General features: G+C 44.6%; 1 protein-coding gene across 1 annotated transcript; it reads right to left on the bottom strand.

The window, feature by feature from the left end:
• Positions 1-972: 972 nt before the first annotated feature.
• Positions 973-1,494, bottom strand: LOC138190853 (uncharacterized). The gene has a single exon (XM_069135381.1). It carries the CDS (start codon positions 1,492-1,494, stop codon positions 973-975), a length of 522 nt encoding a protein of 173 aa, XP_068991482.1.
• Positions 1,495-19,704: the final 18,210 nt, after the last annotated feature.

The raw sequence follows: 19,704 nt of genomic DNA, 5'->3' as shown, positions 1-19,704 counted from the left end.
CTCTCTCTCTCTCTCTCTCTCTCTCTCTCTCTCTCTCTCTCTCTCTCTCTCTCTCTCTCTTCCTCTTTCTTTCTGGCTCGTCACGTCGATCTTCCTGGTAGGACGCTGTCGTACTGCTGGCTGGCGCTCGGCTCTGCCGAGTGTCGGTGGGCTTCGGTTAGCTTCGGGTGTTTCCCGACGGGCCGGGACTCACCCGTTCGGCTCTTCCCCGCGGGTTTGGGGTTTGTTGTGACTTGCACTCTAGGTGCAACGTCACAACTTCCCCCTCCCCACGCGGGGCGAGACCTATAGGGTGAGCCGGCTTCATTACGTTTGTGTTTTCTGTGGTCGTCTGTGGTCATTTCGTCTGTGCTTTTCTCTTGGGGTTTGTTTTCTCCTTTTGGTATTTTCCGTCGTTTCTGTGTGCTGTCGTATCCTTTTGCCGTTGTCCGGGTTGCTGTTTGCTCCGATCTGTCGGGGTTAAGGGATTTGAATCGGGTTGTATTTGCGGGGGTGTGCGTTAGGTGTGGGGTTGTTGGTTGTCTTATATCTACTTATTCTACGTGGTCTCTTGTGTATTTATCAAAATTATGCTTTTTCTCTTATACTAACTTATCCTATTCTTGTACTATTTTGTAGGAACTCTGGTGTTTTTCTTAATCTATTTGTACTTAAATTTTTGGTTTTGGTTCGTTGGCTCTCGTTGGTGTGGGTCTTGGTACGTTTCTGCGTTGTTCCTTGTTCCTTGTGGCTCGTGGTTGCTTCTCCGTGGTTCTGCGTTGGAGTTTTTGGGTTGTGTTCTGTTTCTCTGGCCTCCGTCTGTCGTTGTTCGTCCGTCGGTTTGGTGTTGTCAGTTTATTTAGTGTTTTCTGTTTTGTTCTTTTTTTTTTTTTTTTTTCTGTTTACGTATTGTTTTTTTTTTTTTGTGTTGTCTTGCGTCCCGTGTTGTGTGTGCGTCGTTGTTCGTCCGTCGGTTTGGTGTTGTCAGTTTATCTAGTGTTTTCTGTTTTGTTCTTTTTTCTGTTTACGTATTGTTTTTCGTTTTTTGTATCGTCTTGAGTCCCGTGTTGTGTGTGTGGTTGGTTGGGGTGTTTGTGTCTGTTCGTCTGTGTCGGTGAGTGAGGTGGTGTCGGTGTTATTGTCTGTGTCGTCGTCTGTCGTTTGTGTCTCTTGCGTGGTTGTGTGTGTTGTTTCGATATGTATAACTGTGTCTGCGGTGGAGGTGGTGGAGTCTATGTCGGTGTCAGTGTCTGGTGTGTTTGAGGGGTGTGTTTTGTGTGGTGCTGTCTGGTGTGTGATGTGTGGTTGGTGTGTGGAGGTGCTGGCTTCTGTCTCGTCTGTGTTCGTACGTTGGTGTGCCCGTCTGATCATGTATCTGTCTCTTTCTGCCTGTAGTTCGTCGTCCAGGGTGCTTGCGGCTTGTAAATTTGCAATGATTGCGATTATTTCTGGGGGTGGTCCTACGTGTTTTCTGTCCGTCTGTCTTGTCTGCGTTGGTTCTGTGAGTGTGTCCATGTTGGCAAATGTTTCTAGGATTCTATCTTCTGTTGTCTGTGGTCTCGTGAGTCTGGTGCGTGTCCATAAAGGGGGTGATGCGGGGAGTAGTGTGTGTCGAGGTTGTGTGTGTCGTGGTGTTGGTGTCGATGTGGGGTGTGTGGTTGTGTGGGGTGTTTGTTTGCTGGTGAGTGGGTGTGTCGTCGTGTGCGTGGTTGTGGTTCGTGTAGTTTGGGTGACTGTTGGTGGGTGTTGTGTGTCTGTGTTTGTTTGTGTGCAGGTCTGTATGTGTTGTGAGTATTTTGTGCCCCGGACCAGCCCGTTGCACTTTGGGCATTGCATTGGTCCGGAGAGTGTGACTGTGTGTGTGATCATTGCTGTGTGTGTTTGTGGGTGTCTCTGGGTGGTTGTGGGTGCGGTGGTTGTTGTATGTGTTGCTGTCGTGGCGTTTTTTGTTACCTGTGTGTGTGTAGTGGGTGTCGGTAGTAGAGTTCGTCGGGTCTCTGTCTGGTGTGTGCCGTCGCGTCCGTATCTGTGTGGGTGTGGGGCCTGTCCTGGTGTTTGTAGTAGTGGTGTTCTCTCTCTGTTTGTTTGTGTGTCCGTTGTTGTTGTCGTCGGTCTCGTTAGTCGTAGTGTCATTAGGGCCGGTATTCTTGGTCGTCTGTCTGCCATGTTGTCTTTCTGTGGGGTGAACACACATGTTAGTTCATTTTCGAGATGTGTTATCGGGCGTGGTTCTTTTATTGCTTATTTGATCATGTATATAATTTTAGGTCTTCTATGTGGCATTTTCCCATATTTTTACCGCTTTCTGTTGTCAATTCGTATATTGTGGGTGAGATTTTCTTTGTTATTATGTATGGGCCTGTGAATTTTTTACTTAGCTTTGCTGCCGTTCTTTCTGGTCCGGATGAGAGTGTATGGTTCTTTTTCAGTACTCTGTCTCCTTCCTTGAATTGTATGTCTCGTCTTCGTAGGTTGTAGTAGTGTGCTTGTTTTTCGTTTGCTTCTATTAAGTGCCTCTGTACTTCGTCTCTAAGTGTTTGTAGTCGTCTCAGGTGATCTGTCCATCTGTCTGTGTCTTGTAATTCTATTTCGTCGTCATTCTCTAATTGATTTCTTTGGCATTGTGTAGGATTTACTTCCCTTCCTAGGTTCAAAAAGGCTGGTGTGTGTTTAGTTGATGTGTGTGTACATGTATTGATTGCGAATTGTAAGTCTTGTAAGTGTATGTCCCATTCTGTATGGTCGTTGTTTACGTAGGCTTGGATCATTGTTTTAGCGGTTCTGTTGACTCGTTCTACGGGGTTGGCTTGTGCGTGGTATGGGGGGATTGTTGCGTGTCTTATATTGAATTTTTGAGTCAGTTCGCGTATGAGTTTGTTTATGTATGGTGTGCCGTTATCTGTTAGTAGTATGCGTGGTGTACCCCATCGTGATATTACGTGTGAGTGGAATGTCTGTTCTACTGTTTTTGCGTTTGCTTTGCGTATCGGTATAATTTCTACCCATTTGGTGTATAGGTCTTCGAAAACTATGATGTATTGGTTTTTTTGTTTTGATAGTGGGAGTGGGCCCATGGTGTCTGAGGCTACTACTGTCCACGGTTTTTCTATTATTATTGTACCCATTAGCCCTGCCGGTCGCGTTTGTATTGTTTTTATTCTTTGGCATGTGTCACATTTTTTTATGTAATTTACTGTGTCTCTGTACATACCTGGCCAATAATATTCTTTGGCTACTCTCTGATATGTCTTTTCGATCCCTAAGTGGCCTGCTTGTGTTACGTCGTGATTTTCGTGTAGTATGTGTGTTATTTTGTCTTTGGGTATTACTAGTTTCCATGGGTTTGTGTCTGGTAGGAGGTTTGAGTGTAGGGGGTTAGGGCGGTGGAAGTATAGTTGTTTGTTTCTGATTCGCCATGATTCGTTTTTCTCTGGGCGTGTTTGTACTTGTGTTTTCTTGTATGTGTACCATTTGTCTGTCGTGTCTTCTATTGTCTCTATGTGTTCTTCGTCTTCGTGTCGTCTTGAAAGTGCGTCTGGTACGTCGTGCATTGTACCTTTTCGGTGTGTAATGTCAAAGTCGTATTCTAATAGTTCTAGTGCCCGTCGTGCAAGTCGGCCTGTGGGGTTTTTTAATTCTCTAAGCCACTTCAGTGCGTGGTGATCTGTGATTACTTTGAAGTGGTATCCTTCCACGTAGGGTCTGAATTTTTTTATGGACCAGATTACCACCAAACATTCTCTCTCAGTGGTGGAGTATTTTCGTTCTGCCTCGCTTAGCGCACGGCTAGCGTATGCTACGACATGCTCCACGTCATCGAGAGATTGTGTTGGTACGGCACCTATCCCTGTTCCGCTAGCGTCTGTTTGTAGTGTGAATGTTTGTGTGTAGTCTGGGCATGCGAGTGTGGGTGGTGATGTGAGTGCGTGTTTGATTGTGTTCATTGCGTTTTCTTGTTCTTCTCCCCAGTGCCATTTCTGGTCTTTTTTCAGTAGTCGTGTTAGTGGTTCTGTAATGTGTGCGAAGTTAGGTATGAAGCGTCTGTACCATGATGCCATGCCAATTAGTCTCCGTAATTATTTTATTGTTTTTGGGCTTGGGTAGTTTTCTATGGGTTGTGTTTTGTCGGGGTCTATGAGTAGTCCGTGTCTGTCTACTATGTATCCGAGATATTTTACTTGTGCGCATCCGAATTCGCACTTCTCTGGGTTTATTGTTAGTCCCGCGTCTGTAATCCTTTTGAGTATTTGTTCTAGTCTTTGTAAGTGTTCGTGAAATGTTTGTGTTACTATTATTATGTCGTCTAAGTATGCGAATGCATATGGTTCGCATTCTGGGCCTATGAGTCTGTCTAATAGTCTTTGGAATGTCGCCGGTGCACCTGTTAGTCCGTATGGCATTCTTTTAAATTGAAATAAGCCCATTTCCGGGACTGTAAAGGCTGTTATGTGTTTACTGTCTTCGTCGAGCGGTATTTGGAAGTATGCTTGGCTTAAGTCGATTTTTGATATGTACTGTGCTGTCCGTAGTTTGTCTAATATTGCTGTCATGTATGGTAGTGGGTATGCATCTTTTTTTGATACTGAGTTTACTTTTCTGAAGTCTAAGCAGAAACGATATGTGTTATTTGGCTTTTTTATCATGACGATTGGGCTCGACCATTCACTTTCTGATGGTTCTATCACGTCTTCTCTTAACATTTTGTCTATTTCTGTGTGGATGGCTTCTCTAATTTTTGGTGATACCATATAATATCTTTGTTTTATGGGTGCGTGTCCTTGTGTGTCTATTTTGTGTTTGAGTAGGTGTGTTAGGCCGAGTTGGCCCGGTAGTGTTGAGATTTTCTGCTGTATTGTCGTCTGTAGTTGTGTGTGCTGTGATTGTGTGAGTTCTTGTATTCCTGCGCATATCTGTGGTTCGGTTTCTTCGTCCGTTTGTGTGTCGTCTGTTGTGTGTGCGTTTGTGGGTATGATTTTTTGATTTGTGATTTGTGTGTTCTGTGGGTTGTCTTTTGGGGGGGTGTTTTCCGATTGTGTCTTTGTGCTGGGTAGTGTTGGGGTTAGTGGTTTTTGTTTTATGGTTGTTTTTTCTGTGTTTTCGTGTCTTTCTGTTGTTTTCGGGTGCTTTTGTTGTTTCGTTGCTTCTAGTTTTTCTGCTGCTTTTGCTTGTTTTGTGTGTGTTTGTGTTGATTGATGTTGTATTTTTCTTGTTTGATGTCTTTGTGTGTATTCTTTGAGTGGTGTAGGTAGTTCTTGTGGTCTGGCTTGCATGTCGTAGTGTGTCTGTGGGTCGTCTATAAGTGACCATGTGCTTTCTCCATAATTTATTTGTATTCCAAATCTCATTAAGCCGCTGTTCCCAATGATACATTGCGAGCCTAAGTTTGGTATTAATCCGAAATTAATTTTTTTTTGTTATGTTACCGAGGCGTATTGGGAGTGTTACTGCTCCTTCTATCGTCACCTGTGTTCCGTTTCCCATTGTAGCTGTTCTGTCGGGCGTGTCGTCTATTGGTGTGTCTGTGTTGTGTAGTATTTGTATTACTTCTGCGCCTAGGTATGAGTGTGTCACGCCTGTGTCTATTAACGCGTTAAATTCGTGACCGTGTATTTCGATTCTGATGTGAAATCTACTTTCCGTTCTTTTGTTATCTGTTGTCGGTGCTACTGTCTCGGGTGTGTTTGTGTTGTTTGTGGGGCTGCCCTCCACCCTTGCTGGGTCAACCCTTACTCGTTTCCCTAGTTCTGTACCTGTGTGCATTGCCATCTGAGGTGTCCGGGTTGGTTGCAGTTAAAGCATCTGCGTGGTGTTGTGCCTGTGTTTGAGTTCGTTTGTGTTTGTTGCTGAGTGTAGTGTGGTGAGTTATAGGTGATTGCGGGGTATCGAGTCTGTTGCGTGTTTTGGTTTGTTTGGTTTCGTCGTATGTTGTCTGTGAGTGCCGGTGGTATATTTGGTGTTGGGAGTATTGCTGGGCGGGGTTGTGTTTGTGCGTACTTGTATGGGATGTATTGTTTGTGGTGTGTTTGGTGTGTGTAGGTTTCTTGTGGGTGTGTGTAGTTATTTAATATTGTTTGTCTTGTGTTTTCCCATTCGATGTTTGCTTCCCATTCTTTCGCGGCTATTTCCAGTTGGTCGAAGTTCGTGAAGTCGTATGGTTTTATGTATGCCTTGTATTCTATTTTCATGTTTCTGTATGCCAAGTCTAATTGTGTTCGTGGGTGGTATGGCGGTTTTAGTTGGATAGTACTGTCCTCAATTGTATTAGGAATTGTGTAATTTTTTGTGTTGGTCCTTGTACATAGTTTTTGATTTTTTGTTCCAGTCTGTCCCTGTGTTGTATGTCTTGAAATGCGTGTGTAATGTCTCTTTCGAATTCTTCCAGTGTTCGCCATTTGTCTCTATTTGATCTGTACCAGTTTTTTGCGTCACCTTCGAGTATCGGGCTGAGGTTGTTGATAAATTGTGTATCGTGTATTTCGTATCCCGTTTGGTAGTTGCGGAGATTTTGTAAAAATTCGTGTATGTTTTCGTTTGTATTTCCCGAGTATTTTATGTTCCATGTTTGTATTGTTCTCATTGCCATTGCTGGCTGATTCCAGTATGTACTGTTCGGGTTTGGTGTGTGGTTTAGGTGTGTCGTGTTTTGGTTGTTTGTGGGGTGTATTGACTGTGTGCTGTATAGCTGTGGATCTTCGTATTCGTTTCTGTCGCTTGGTAGTGCTCCGAAGTCTATTAGGTTTTGTATAAGTCGTGTGCTACGTGTGTTGGTGGCTAAAAATGTGTCTGTTCCCGTGAAGTGTCGGTTCGTTTGATTGGTTATTACCGTGTTAGTTTGCGTGTGTAGGTGTTGGGATTGTATTGTATGTTTGTGTGGGGTTTGTTGGTTCTGGGCTTTCTTGATGTTGGATTTGTGTACTATGTAAGTTGTGGGTATTCTCTATGATAGCTGCATCGATTATATTTATTGCGTCTGGTGAATTTATCGTGTGTCGTCTATTTATTTCCTGTGGTTGGGTCGGCGTTTGTTGGTCTCGTGTCGTGCGCGGCTCGCTCTGTGTCGAGTTGTTTTGGTTGCGTTCGGGTCCATGTGTTCGCGCGCTAGGCCTTGCGGTTCTCTGTGTCCTTGGTCTGCCATTGTGTGTATCGTGTTTGGTAGTGTGTGTGTTCAACTGTCTTTAATCGAATTTTCGTGACTGTGTAGCTTTGTTTCGTGAGTCTATGTGTACTTTGTGAGCGTTTATTCTTGTGTTTTGTCTCTTAATTGTTCGGATTTGGGGTAAAAATGTGGGTAATTTACGTTGGGCGCCAATTTGTGACGGGTTTTGAGTCCGCACTAATTATGTGGAAGGGAGAAACAATTAGAGACGGGCCGAGAAAGTCGAGACTGATTGAATAGGTAAAACTTTGTGTCTGTATTTGTGGGGAGTGTACACGTATGGCGATCGGGGGGGGGGAGTCGACTTAAAACTACAAAAGATCGTTACAAAGGGGTTGTAGACGTTGACGGGGGCTGATCACGCCTCAGCCCTTAGCGTCACTTAATTCTAACTTAAAGGTACGCGCGCGGGGGGGGGTGTGTAGGGCGATGGGGAGTGTGAGGGCGGAAGGGTCGGTATTGCGGGGGGGGGGGGGGGGGTGGTGTAGGGCGACGGGGAGTGTGAGGTAGGAAGGGTCGGTATTGCGGGGGGAGGAAGGGGAGGAGGTGCAGATCGGCTGTAGATTGCAGGCTAACCTGGTGTCGTCGGTGTGTCTGGGTGGCGGTGTTGAGGGGGGATGCGTCTGTGTCTTCTGGTCTCTTCGGTTTCGTCGCTCTCTCTCTCTCTCTCTCTCTCTCTCTCGCTCTCTCTCTCTCTCTCTCTCTTCCTCTTTCTTTCTGACTCGTCACGTCGATCTTCCTGGTAGGACGCTGTCGTACTGCTGGCTGGCGCTCGGCTCTGCCGAGCGTCGGTGGGCTTCGGTTAGCTTCGGGTGTTTCCCGACGGGCCGGGACTCACCCGTTCGGCTCTTCCCTGCGGGTTTGGGGTTTGTTGTGACTTGCACTCTAGGTGCAACGTCACACGTGTATCGCCTTTTCAAGTTTCACCTGCGTCCAGCCGCCTGGAACCATGCTGTATTCTGTTTCTGCGTTAACCTTCGCCCTGTAAGTCTATTCGAAGTCTGAGTGTTAAGTTGATATTTCTATTCCTGTACTTGCAATACCCTGCTTCAATCAACATGGCACCAACTAACGAAACCGGTCAAAATTTTTGGTCAGTAAAAGATGTCTTGCCGACAATCCCCCCTTTCGACGGCCACAACATGCCCTTTGACTCATTTGTAGAACAATTACGTCACGTAGAGACTCTTATAAAAGCTTCGGATAAAATGACTTTCGCCAAATTTGCGCAATCAAAGGTTACAGGCCCCGCTTCTCAATATTTAATAGGCATCAACTGTAATGACGTCAAGGACCTCATAACTGCCCTTAGCCGAGCATACCGCCCGGATATCCCCATACGCCAGTTATCTGCTCAATTAGATAGAATTGAACAACAACCATATAAGCGCATCATAGATTACTCGTGCAGAATACGAGCAATATCAAAAGATATAAGCACAGCGATCATAGCCAAGCACCCACCAGACTTAGCAACGCTTCTACTGAATAATCTAAAGAATGATACCTCTAGATCGTTCATTAGAGGGCTTCGGCCGGAATTGGAGTGGAGAATCGCTACTATCAGACCATTACCGACCTTTGAAACTACCGTCACTATCGCCGAAGGTAAAGAAACCGAGCTAATTAACCGTCAGATGCAATTCTCTGCAGAATATTTTACCCCCGCTACACCCATGTGCCTGCCGTTACCCCCCGATACTGCTCCTTCGTCTCAGGTGCCCGCCGCGGCCTCCTTAATCCCCCCCCTGATGTCATTGCCCACACCTGGTTACATTCATCAACTAGCGCCTCGTACCGAGCCCAGACCTTACGCCCAAGCGCTCGATCCGAACACCTGTTCTGCTGGCCACGTCAATGCTCCGCCCAGCAGTTGTCAATTTCGTAACCACCAGGGTCACTCCATCAGGGAATGTCACCGTCTGCAAAGTAAAAGATATTGTACCAAATGTCGCAGAATGGGCCACTTCCACCATGAATGCAATATAAACCAAGAACTACACTGCGACAATTGTAATCGCAGAGGCCACACAGTAGACCGATGTAGATCCTTTCCGCGTAATAACCAAGGCAATGCAGGCTCAAATAAACATTTGAACAAGAACATCGCCCGCGGGGAAAACGTGCCCGCGCGCAATGCAAACAACTAGCGTTCCGATCTTCAAGTCATATTCTCATAACAGCTTCAACTGACCCTCCACTAATTTCGATCGACACCCCCGAGGCTAATAAAAATATCTACATTCATTATTGACACCGGTGCAGACGTCAACTTGGTCAAAGAAAGTTCCGTCAGGCCCCCCGTACGGCGAACAACCGACGAACGTTTGACGCTTACTGGTATAACAGACAAAAAGACGCAAACTATCGCAAAAACGGAAATACGTTTTAATAATAAATCCCATACCTTTCACTTGGTCCCTAACTCGTTTCCGATTCCGCACGACGGCAACTTAGGCCAGCCCTTCTTACGAGAAGAGAAAGCAACTGTTTCTTCCAACTTAAACTAGGTGATGCTTGGTTCCTCATTGCCAATCCATTTTAATAAATTCGATGAACCCTCGTCCGCACCCGAAAAAACGCGTGTAATTACAATACAGGCCCGTACCGTGAAAGCCATCCCACTAATAGTTGCGAACCCAGACACTAAAGTAGGTTACCTTAAACGCATCGATTTAGGCAACAATGTTCTATGTGGTGAAGCGTTAGTTGAAAACCAGAACGGCATCGCTTACTCGTACGCGTTTAATTGTAACGAATCTGCCGTAGAGATAAGACCCCCAACAGTAACCCTAGACGAGTTCGACGAGCCACTGAGTACAGTCATACCCAACGCTACGCCCACTGCATCGAGTAACCACCACAGCGATGCCCGCGCCAAAACCCTTGTTTCGCACCCAGGCCCTCTCCTCAGCAACTCATTAATTCTTTCTGCCGCCAAGCGTACATCGCGACCGACTAATAATCCCCTTTCCTGCCCCATCCAGTCCACTGACCTCGCGCAACTGCAATCCGATCCTCCTATGCCTGACGACAGTACACCCTGTCCCGGTGCCGCAACAGTGCTCTTGACTGACAATAGGTCAGAAAGATTGGACGTCCTAAAGAGCAGCTTACATCTTGATCATTTGAATAAGACCGAAAGACCATCTATATTTAACCTCGTAACAGAATTTAACCATCTCTTTTATCTCCCAGGTGATAAATTAGGCCACACCAATTTATCTCATCACACTATCCCCACGACGGACAATACGCCTATTCAAACCAAACAATATTGTTTTCCCAAAATTCACAAAGACGAAATCGAATCCCAAGTTGATAAACTACTCAAGCAAAATCTTATTAAACATTCCTCATCTCCGTATAATTCCCCGGTGTGGATCGTTCCAAAAAAACCGGATCGTGACGGCAATAAACGATGGCGTATGGTAATCGACTACAGAAAACTCAACGAAAAAACAGTCGGCGACGCATACCCCATGCCCGATATCACGGAAATCCTTGACCAGCTTGGCTCAGCTAAATACTTTTCCACATTGGACCTTGCTACCGGGTTCCACCAAATTCCCCTGCATCCGGATCACAGCACGAAAACTGCATTTTCGACACCTAGAGGCCATTATGAATTCTCTCGTATGCCCTTCGGACTGAAGAACGCCCCCGCCACGTTTTAAAGGCTCATGGACCAAGTCCTCCTAGGCCTACAAGGCAACGAGATGTTCGTATATTGAGATGACATAGTTACTTACGCTCGTAACTTGCAAGAACATGAAATTAAATTTCGGACATCAATGAAGCGACTAACCGCTGCTGGTTCAACTCTACAGCCAGACAAGTGCGAATTCTTGCGCAAGGAAGTCGTTTACCTCGGACACCTCATGACTGAGTCAGGAGTAAATCCTAACCCTGGTAAATTGATAGCTGTAAAAGAGTATTCTGTCCCCAAAAGTCCCAAAAATGTTAGACAGTTCCTTGGCTTTCTAGGTTACTAACGAAGATTTGTTCCAAATTTTGGAAATATTGCTCAATGCCTTAACAATTTACCGAAGAAGGATACCCCTTCATCTGGACGTCCGAATACCAGTCTGCCTTCGAAACCTTACGCGATTGTTCATGCAAAGAACTAATTTTACAACACCCGGACTTCAGCAAACCATTTGCGCTCACTACAGACGCGTCAAAACTCGCCATAAGTGCAGTTCTTAGTCAAGATAAAGACGGTGCCGACCTACCGGTAGCATACGCGTCCCGAGCCCTTAAACCCGCTGAATCAAACTACTCGGTACCTGATAAAAAATTCTTAGCCGCCCACTGGGGTATAAATCACTTACGCGCCCATACATCTATGGTCAGAAGTTTACTTCAATAACAGACCACGAGCCACTCAAATGGGTAGAAAGCGTCAAAAAACATAATTCCCGTTAATTACAGTAGTACAGCAAGGCCGGTTCTACACGCAGATTCCGGTTACCGACACTTACCGACCGAGCCGACCAGTCCGCCTATACATTCTCCCCAGACTTAAACCCTTTTCCGCTCCGCGCAGCCCAGACTCAAACCCTTTTCCGCGATGACGTCACAGTCTGACGTACCGAAGGTCAATTACCGACAGTTGTATCGATCGAGGGTCAAAATCGTGCTGTTTTACCTACAATCTTACCGACAGTTGTATCGATCAAGGGTCAAAATCGTGCTGTTTTACCGACAATCTTACCGACCGAAGGTCTGTAGTGCTCGCCTGTCCCACGATAGGACTGCTGATGTGTAACATGAACCACTCCGAATTCCTTTCCCACGGTAGGACTGCTGACGTGTAACGTCAACCACCTCACATTCCTTTCCCACGTTATCAACCACGTGACATTCCAAAATTAATGGTTCCGAGAATTGTTTGTCCCAACGTCGCACCGAAATCCTTTGACCGCATACCGCTCGCCGTCGAAACTTGTCGAACGCATTGTTTTGTCTAACCACCTTATCAACCACGTGACATTCCAAAATTAATGGTTCCGAGAATTGTTTTTCACTTACTTGGTTTGATATCCAAGGTCGGCCGATAGTCGCGGTACAGAGCCTGCGGTGTCGGGTTACTATCGCTCTTGGAATGCCAAAAGGTGCGCACGCATCCGTACAGCTGCCCTACAAAAAGGACGCTCATCACAGCAAACGATCATTACGTCACAAGCTGTCAAGCATACGTGAGGAAAGAGCTCAAGATGGAATCCGCGAAGTGTTTGAGATTGATCGATATTATGGAATCGGCGTTCAAGATTTTATCGGAAAAATCGTCGCCGACAGAGATTGCGAAATGGATTCGACTTGGAACCCAAAATATCAGGCTTTTGAATAGAATCTTACGCAACAACGCCTCAACGATCTGGGAGAAGACAAGAATTTTGACTACAATTGGAATTCTGAAATCGTTGACAGTCAAATTTCAACAATTGCAGAAAGTGGGTGACGGATTACGAAGCCGACGAAGAAGCGATCGAGTACGGTGGGAAGATTTGGAATCAGCTTTCGAGAGGAGAATTCGAACTTGATCCATCGTCAATTTGAAGCATAAAGATGTGGAGAGATTTCTAGCAGACGCAAAGGTACTAGCTGTGACGAGGCTGAAAAACGCTCTGAAGAAAGACAGGAGCTTGAAAGCCAACGTTATCCTGGCTTGTAAATTTGATCTCAGAAAAGTTGATCGCACGGTGGAAGAGATCAAATTTTTTAATACGAGAAATGAAATCATCCTCCAGACAACGGATATCAGCGAATGGTTCATCGAAAACGCGACGGAGCGTTTGTTGAAAAAGGTGGAAGATTTCCAGTGAAAGGATTCAGGCTGGTCGCTGACCGAAATAATCAATTTGACTGTGAATATCAACAAGTACGTGCCACTACGAGGCGGTGTCTTCACATACACCCCGTTACCTAAGCATATCAGTGATAAGAAGGCTGTAGTAAACATCAGAAACAACGACTCTTACTGCTTTCTTTGGTCGGTCACCGCAGCTCTGTTCCCAGCCGACAACAACCATCCTAACGCGATCAGCTCGTACCCACATTTCAGCTCAGTGCTACAGTATGATGGTATAACGTTTCCTATGTCTCTAGACAAAAACACCATTTCGAAATTTGAGAAGCTTAACGACCTATCAATTAACGTTTATGGTATAGACCAAGGTGATCGGAAAAAAAGTGAAATAGTACCGATTCACCTGAGTAAGAATAAGTCTGATAAACCTACAATTCATCTTTTGGCGATAGAAACTGAAACCACTGACGATGACGATGATGATGAAATGGTAAATTATGAAAAAAATAGAATCTTTCATTTTACATGGATTCGAAATCTGTCTCGATTAACAAGTTCCCAAATTTCCAAACGCGCACATCAGACGTGGTTGTGCGATAGGTGTCTGTCTCATTTCAATTTCGAAAGATGTTTGTTGAAGCACCGAGCTGATTGCATGAATTTAAACAAAACCAAAGTTATTCTACCTACAGATGAGGGAAAAATACTGAAATTCAAAAATTTCAAGCACAAAGAAACCGTTCCATTCTGCATTTACGCGGATCTCGAATGTTTACTGCAACCCACACATGAAAGTTTTGGGGAAAATAGAACAATTTATCAGAAGCATCTTCCATATAGTATAGCTTACTATCTGCATTGCGCGTTTGACGATTCGCTTTCAAAATTCAAAATTAATCGTGGAGAAACTTGCATCCAATGGTTTGTGAACGAGTTAAAGGAATTGGCACTTTCGTTAGAGGGATACTACAAGACTGTTGTACTGATGGAGCCACTAAATTTCAATCAGATCAACGAATTTGATTTGTCGGCGGTCTGTCATATTTGTGAAAAACCGTTTACGCTCACAGACGTGAAACATCGGGATCACTGTCATTTCACAGGAAAGTACCGTGGTGCTGCTCACCGCAGCTGTAATCTAAATTACCAAAATTCGCACACCATCCCAGTGATATTCCACAATCTGTCGGGTTAAGATTCACATTTCCTGATCAAAGCACTGGCTACATCGTTCGAGGGCACAACTGAGCTTCTACCCGTAAACAAAGAAAAGTACATTTCATTTACAAAATACGTCGAGGGGACAGATATAAAGTTTAGATTCGTAGATTCGTACCGCTTCATGCCCAGTAGTCTTGAGAAATTAGCAACGTATCTCGGTGATGATCAGAAATCAATCACACGAAAATTTTATCATAGGTCAGATAAATTTCAGTTATTGACCAGAAAAGGAGTGTTCCCGTACGAATACATAGACAGTTGGGAGAAGCTCGAGGACACACGGCTACCGTCCAAACATCAATTTTACTCAAAATTAAATGATCGGGATATATCAGACGACGACTATGCACATGCATGTAAAGTTTGGCAAACTTTTAACGTTTAAACTTTGGGAGAGTATTCGGACTTGTATTTACAGACGGACGTGTTTTTACTGGCCGACGTTTTCCAAAACTTTCGACAGAGCTGTTGGACGACGTACAAACTGGACCCGTTACATTACTACACAGCGCCCGGTCTGTCGTTTGATGCAATGTTAAAATGTACAGGCATCGAACTCGAGCTTCTCACGGACATAGACATGGTTATGTTTATCGAAAAGGGTATTCGTGGTGGTGTATCACAGTGTTCGAACAGATATGCAAAGGCCAACAATAGATATATGGGAGAGGAATTCGATCCTAAGGTCGAAGAATCTTATCTCATGTACTTTGACGTTAATAATTTGTACGGTGCTGCTATGAGCTTTGCTCTGCCATACAGTTCCTTCGAAAGGTTATCAGACTTCGGACAATGCGACGTTCTTACCATCTCGGACGATGCAGAGTTTGGTTACGTGCTGGAGCTAGATTTGGAATATCCTGCGGAACTGCATGAAACTCATGAGGATTTACCATTGTGTCCGGAGCACTATGTACCTCCGATTTCGACCATTAAACAGCCAACATTGACACCCACGCTATTTTCCAAGAAGAACTACGTTGTTCACTACCGCGTTTTGAAACAATGTTTACAATTAGGTTTAAAATTACTCAAAATTCATAGAGTTCTCAAATTCAAGCAAACTCCGTGGCTGAAAAAATATATAGATTTAAATACCGATTTGCGAAAAAAATCTGACAACGAATTTGAGAAAAATTTTTACAAGCTAATGAACAACGCAGTTTTTGGCAAAACTATGGAAAACGTGCGAAAGTACAGAGATGTTCGATTGATCACGAAATGGGATGGACGGTACGGTGCGAGAGCTACCATAGCCAAGCCTAATTTTCACAGCTGCACCATTTTCAAAAAAGATATAATTATCGTTGAAATGAGTAAGATGAAAGTCAAGTTGAATAAACCATTGTACGCAGGTTTCTTCATCATGGATCTGGCCAAAACCTACATCTACGATTTTCATTATAATTATATCAAACAGAAATTCGGCAACTTAGCAAAATTAATGTACACAGATACAGACAGTTTGATTTACAATTTTACCGTCCCCGACATATACAAACATATGAAGGAGGACTTGCATAAATTTGACACGTCGGATTATCCTCTTGACAACGCTTATGGAATGCCTCTAGCGAACAAAAAAGTTCTCGGTTTGATGAAAGACGAGAACAACGGCAAAATCATGCTCGAATTTGTAGGGTCACGAGCTAAACTGTACGCATTCCGAGTCATGGGATATGAGACAGACACTAAACGTGCCAAAGGAGTCAGAGGATCAGCGTTAAGAAAAATAACCTTTAACGATTATTTGGACTGTGCGTTGAAACGTGAAAATCTATCCTCAAATCAGCATTTGATCATGAGTCGAAAGCACGAGGTATACACCGTAGAACAGCAGAAAGTAGCACTGAGCTGGAATGACGACAAGCGGATCGTGTTTCAAAATACAACCGACACGCTTCCGTGGGGCTACAAGCCTAAGCTTTGTAATTTATAACTGTACCATGTCTGTCTATTGTCTAAAAAATAAAGACGCATACTTGTTGTGTGTCGGATATAAAATAAAGAGGGACATACGTTTTTACAAAAAATTCATTTATTCGTTTATCCAACTGTTGTGTGTATTGTCAAAACCTAACCATTCAACGTATATTTTTCTTCCACGCTTCTTGAGCACCTTCTCCACCAGATAGATATCCGGATGCTTAACCTTGAGGAGCTCTTGTTCGTAGAAACCACCAGCGATGGGTTGATCTCGATAGTCTTTGAGCTTGTACGTCACAGGATGAGTATTTTCCACTCGACTTATCGTGAATATTTCAGTCGTCCAATTGGGAGTGTAACCTTTCTCGAAGACATTTTTGAATTTGCTGATTCGAACTTTGTCGCTGGATTTGAACTTTGCCGATACGGTAGGTATCGCTCGAAGCCCTCCGTAAGCCTGACGTAACAACAGCCTCTCGTTTGCAACGGTGACATCCGACGGTTTCATTCTTATGGTTCGGTGTTTGACGTTGTTGTAAGCCGAAACCAAATCGGATAAGATATCGAGCCACTTGTAGCTTCCTTGCATGCTGAACCGTGTCCACATTTTACCTTTTAGCGTGCGATTGAAACGTTCACAGATCGAAGCCTTCAAATTACTGTACGTGGAGTAAAGTTTGATTCCGTAGCGTGTCATAAGCGATTCGAATTTCGAGTTGTAAAATTCCGTTCCTCTGTCGACATGTAAATTTTTCGGTACCCGTCCTTGGACAAGCACAGATTCCATTGCCTTCGTAACATCATCTCCAGACTTGCTCTTTATCGGTACAGCCCACGCATACTTTGAAAAGACATCAATGACTGTGAGCATGTACTTGTAGCCTTTGTTTTGCCCAGCGTACGACGTCATATCAACAAGATCCGCCTGCCAGGTCTCGTCGATGCCGCGCACGTCTACACGTCGACGCGGGTAATTCCAGCGTGCAGGCTTATGCAGTTCCGTCACCAGTGCTTGCTTTTCCTCGTTCATATTCCAACGCTATTAGTCTGGTGTCCAATTTGGAAATGATTTCCGCGTTTCGAATCGACAAGTCTCTGCCTGTTTTAAAGTCTGTGTAGAAGGTATCCAAGGCTTTCTCCGTGGTGATCTCCAAAGCTTTGATCATTCGATCGAGGTTGTCGATTCGTTTTTGCAGCACGCTGAATTTTCGTCTCAAGGTTTTTAAAGTTACAGCATTGTTCGGCTCTGTGGGATCTGCGACGTTGCACAGTCTCTTGTTCCGTATATCGTAATGCCCGTCCGCTGTTATTTGAAACCCGACACCCGGAGGACCGCGAGTGCTCGCGGTCGTGTTTTTATTCAGCTGACGTCCAAACACGTCGACGCTCATCTCGGTAATGAATGCAAGAATGACGGGAGCTGCTTAATAAATGATTCCTGCTTCGCGTAGCTCTTCGATAATGGAGATTATTTCGTTATTGTGACTCGGATTTCCCGCTGCCTGAGATGCCAGGAGTAAACGAAGACGCTCCACCAACTCGTTTGGATCATCCCAGAAGACGTATTCCGTTTCAACACCTTGTCGAGTGATCATAGCTTGCAGAAGTAGACCTTTACCCTTTCGGCGAGGTGACGGGGAATAATCCATCAATTCAGCAATGACATTTCTAAATTTGTAACTGTTATCGTTTCGAACAGCCCCGTCGGATGAGTAATACTTCTTATGCGCGTTCGTTGCGAGGATTATGTTTTTAAAATTTTCCCGATCTCCAGCGCTCACAGAAGAACCGTCGGGCTTCTTTTTGAACAAAAGTTCCAGCAAACCCTTCGTTTTCGGGTAACGCGTGTCGCCAATACAAACGTAGTCACTCTCAAAAGATATCAACGAATCACCGATCATTAGTCCGTTTGAGAGGTTGCGTACACCGTACACGTTGTCCAATTCGCCTTTTGTCTTCGCATCTTTCATCAGTGCAAAATACTCGTCCTCGACCGGTGTTTCTACGACTGTTTCATCCCCCGCCGAAGCAAAGGAATCGTCCATTTCCGAGACAGTTTCATTTTTCGTTTCATTTTTCATTTCCTTTATTTCTTCTTTAATTTCTTCCACCTCTTGTTTGACAGGTTTGGTGTCTTTTGTAACATTCACCAGTTCTTGCAACGGAGTCACTACTGGTTTGAAAACGTCACTCAATTTCTGAGTCGTAGATTCCCTGCCCGACTTGAGCAATCTGTGTTTTCGACGGATCGCAGCACTTGCTTGAGCGATCTGATGTAGGACATCTTTTTGCTTGGAAATCTCAGAGCTCTGCATGTTGACGCAACTGAGTCTGCAGCGCTACTGCGTCTCTCGCTCGAAAACGGTAAATTTTATTCCTTTTCCAGGCTAACAAAAGAATCGAATCCCCTCCTGTATCGTCCTCCGTTGAGCTCACTGTCTTTGTCGATCACCAGAAACCCGTACTTCTCACCGTTCCAGCATGCAGAGCACACACTTTTAAACTCTGTGTAAGACATATCGGTGTTCACATGATCGTTGTATACGTGTCTCAGGTTCATATCGTCTTGTTTGAATAACACGAGTAAGTTTACGTTGTCGCGCACGAGATGTTTGGGAATACGCGCGTACGTCTGACAGAGATAGAAACAGTCAACGTCGTGATGTCTACCCATGCAAAAGTAGGCTCTAATATTGTCCTGCTTCTCGCACGCTACATCGTCAAATATGATTATTGAGTCGGGCCGTGCTTCTTCCGGTGGAATCACTTGCTCACGCTCGGTAAACGCAAAATACTCCGTATTCTCAACATGGTCCAGCAATTGCTTCAACAATCGGTATTTAGGTTGGTTGAGAGATTTCGAATAGATGTAGATATTTTCAAATCTGAGTCCGTTGGGATGGGTTATAAGTGTGAGCAACGCATTAGTTTTACCACAATTCGACGGTCCACAGAATATCGCACGTACACTGTTCGGGAGTAATTCACCGTGCCGTTTGTGCCTTTTGACATTTTGCTCCGAAAGTTTGTCAAAATTCATCACGGGAAGCTTGGTAGGTTGTTTCTCAAATCGCATCTCGGACATGACTGATCGGATTTGCTGTAAATACCCCGTTTTAAAGCACTTTTCTTCAGTCAACGCACGAACATGATCGCGTACAGAGGTAAACGAAGCAGCAGCAGGCGGCAACATCGTCGCAAGGGTCTGGTGAATAGAATCATCAACAAACTTCCGATCGAGTTGCATGTTCCCGGTTACCAATACTGCGGTCCCGGTACGAAGTTGACGAAAAGACTCGCGAGAGGCGATTCCGGTATCAACCCTCTCGATGCAGCGTGTGAGGAACACGATATAGCGTATTCGAAAAATCGTGAGAACCTTGAGGTTAGAAACGAGGCTGATAGGGTGTTGGCTGAGAAATTTTGGAAACGGGTTCTCGCAAAGGACGCAAATTTGGGTGAGAAGGCAGCCGCTTGGGCAGTAGCTAATACAATGAAAGTAAAATCAAAACTCGGAATGGGAATGCGAAAGTCAAAAAATGTGACCTTGAGAAAAATTGTAAATGCTGCAAAACGTTCCATGGTTCCAAGCAACGATGCAAAAGTAGCT

The sequence above is a fragment of the Neodiprion pinetum genome, chromosome 4, assembly GCF_021155775.2.
Source record: "Neodiprion pinetum isolate iyNeoPine1 chromosome 4, iyNeoPine1.2, whole genome shotgun sequence".
Lineage (NCBI taxonomy): Eukaryota > Metazoa > Arthropoda > Insecta > Hymenoptera > Diprionidae > Neodiprion > Neodiprion pinetum.
Note: the sequence above shows the minus strand (reverse complement) of the source record. Positions and strands in the feature narration are given on the sequence as shown.

Excerpts from the sequence above, each read along its gene's own strand:
- LOC138190853 (XM_069135381.1), bottom strand. The coding sequence starts at position 1,494 with ATGGACACACTCACAGAACCAACGCAGACAAGACAGACGGACAGAAAA.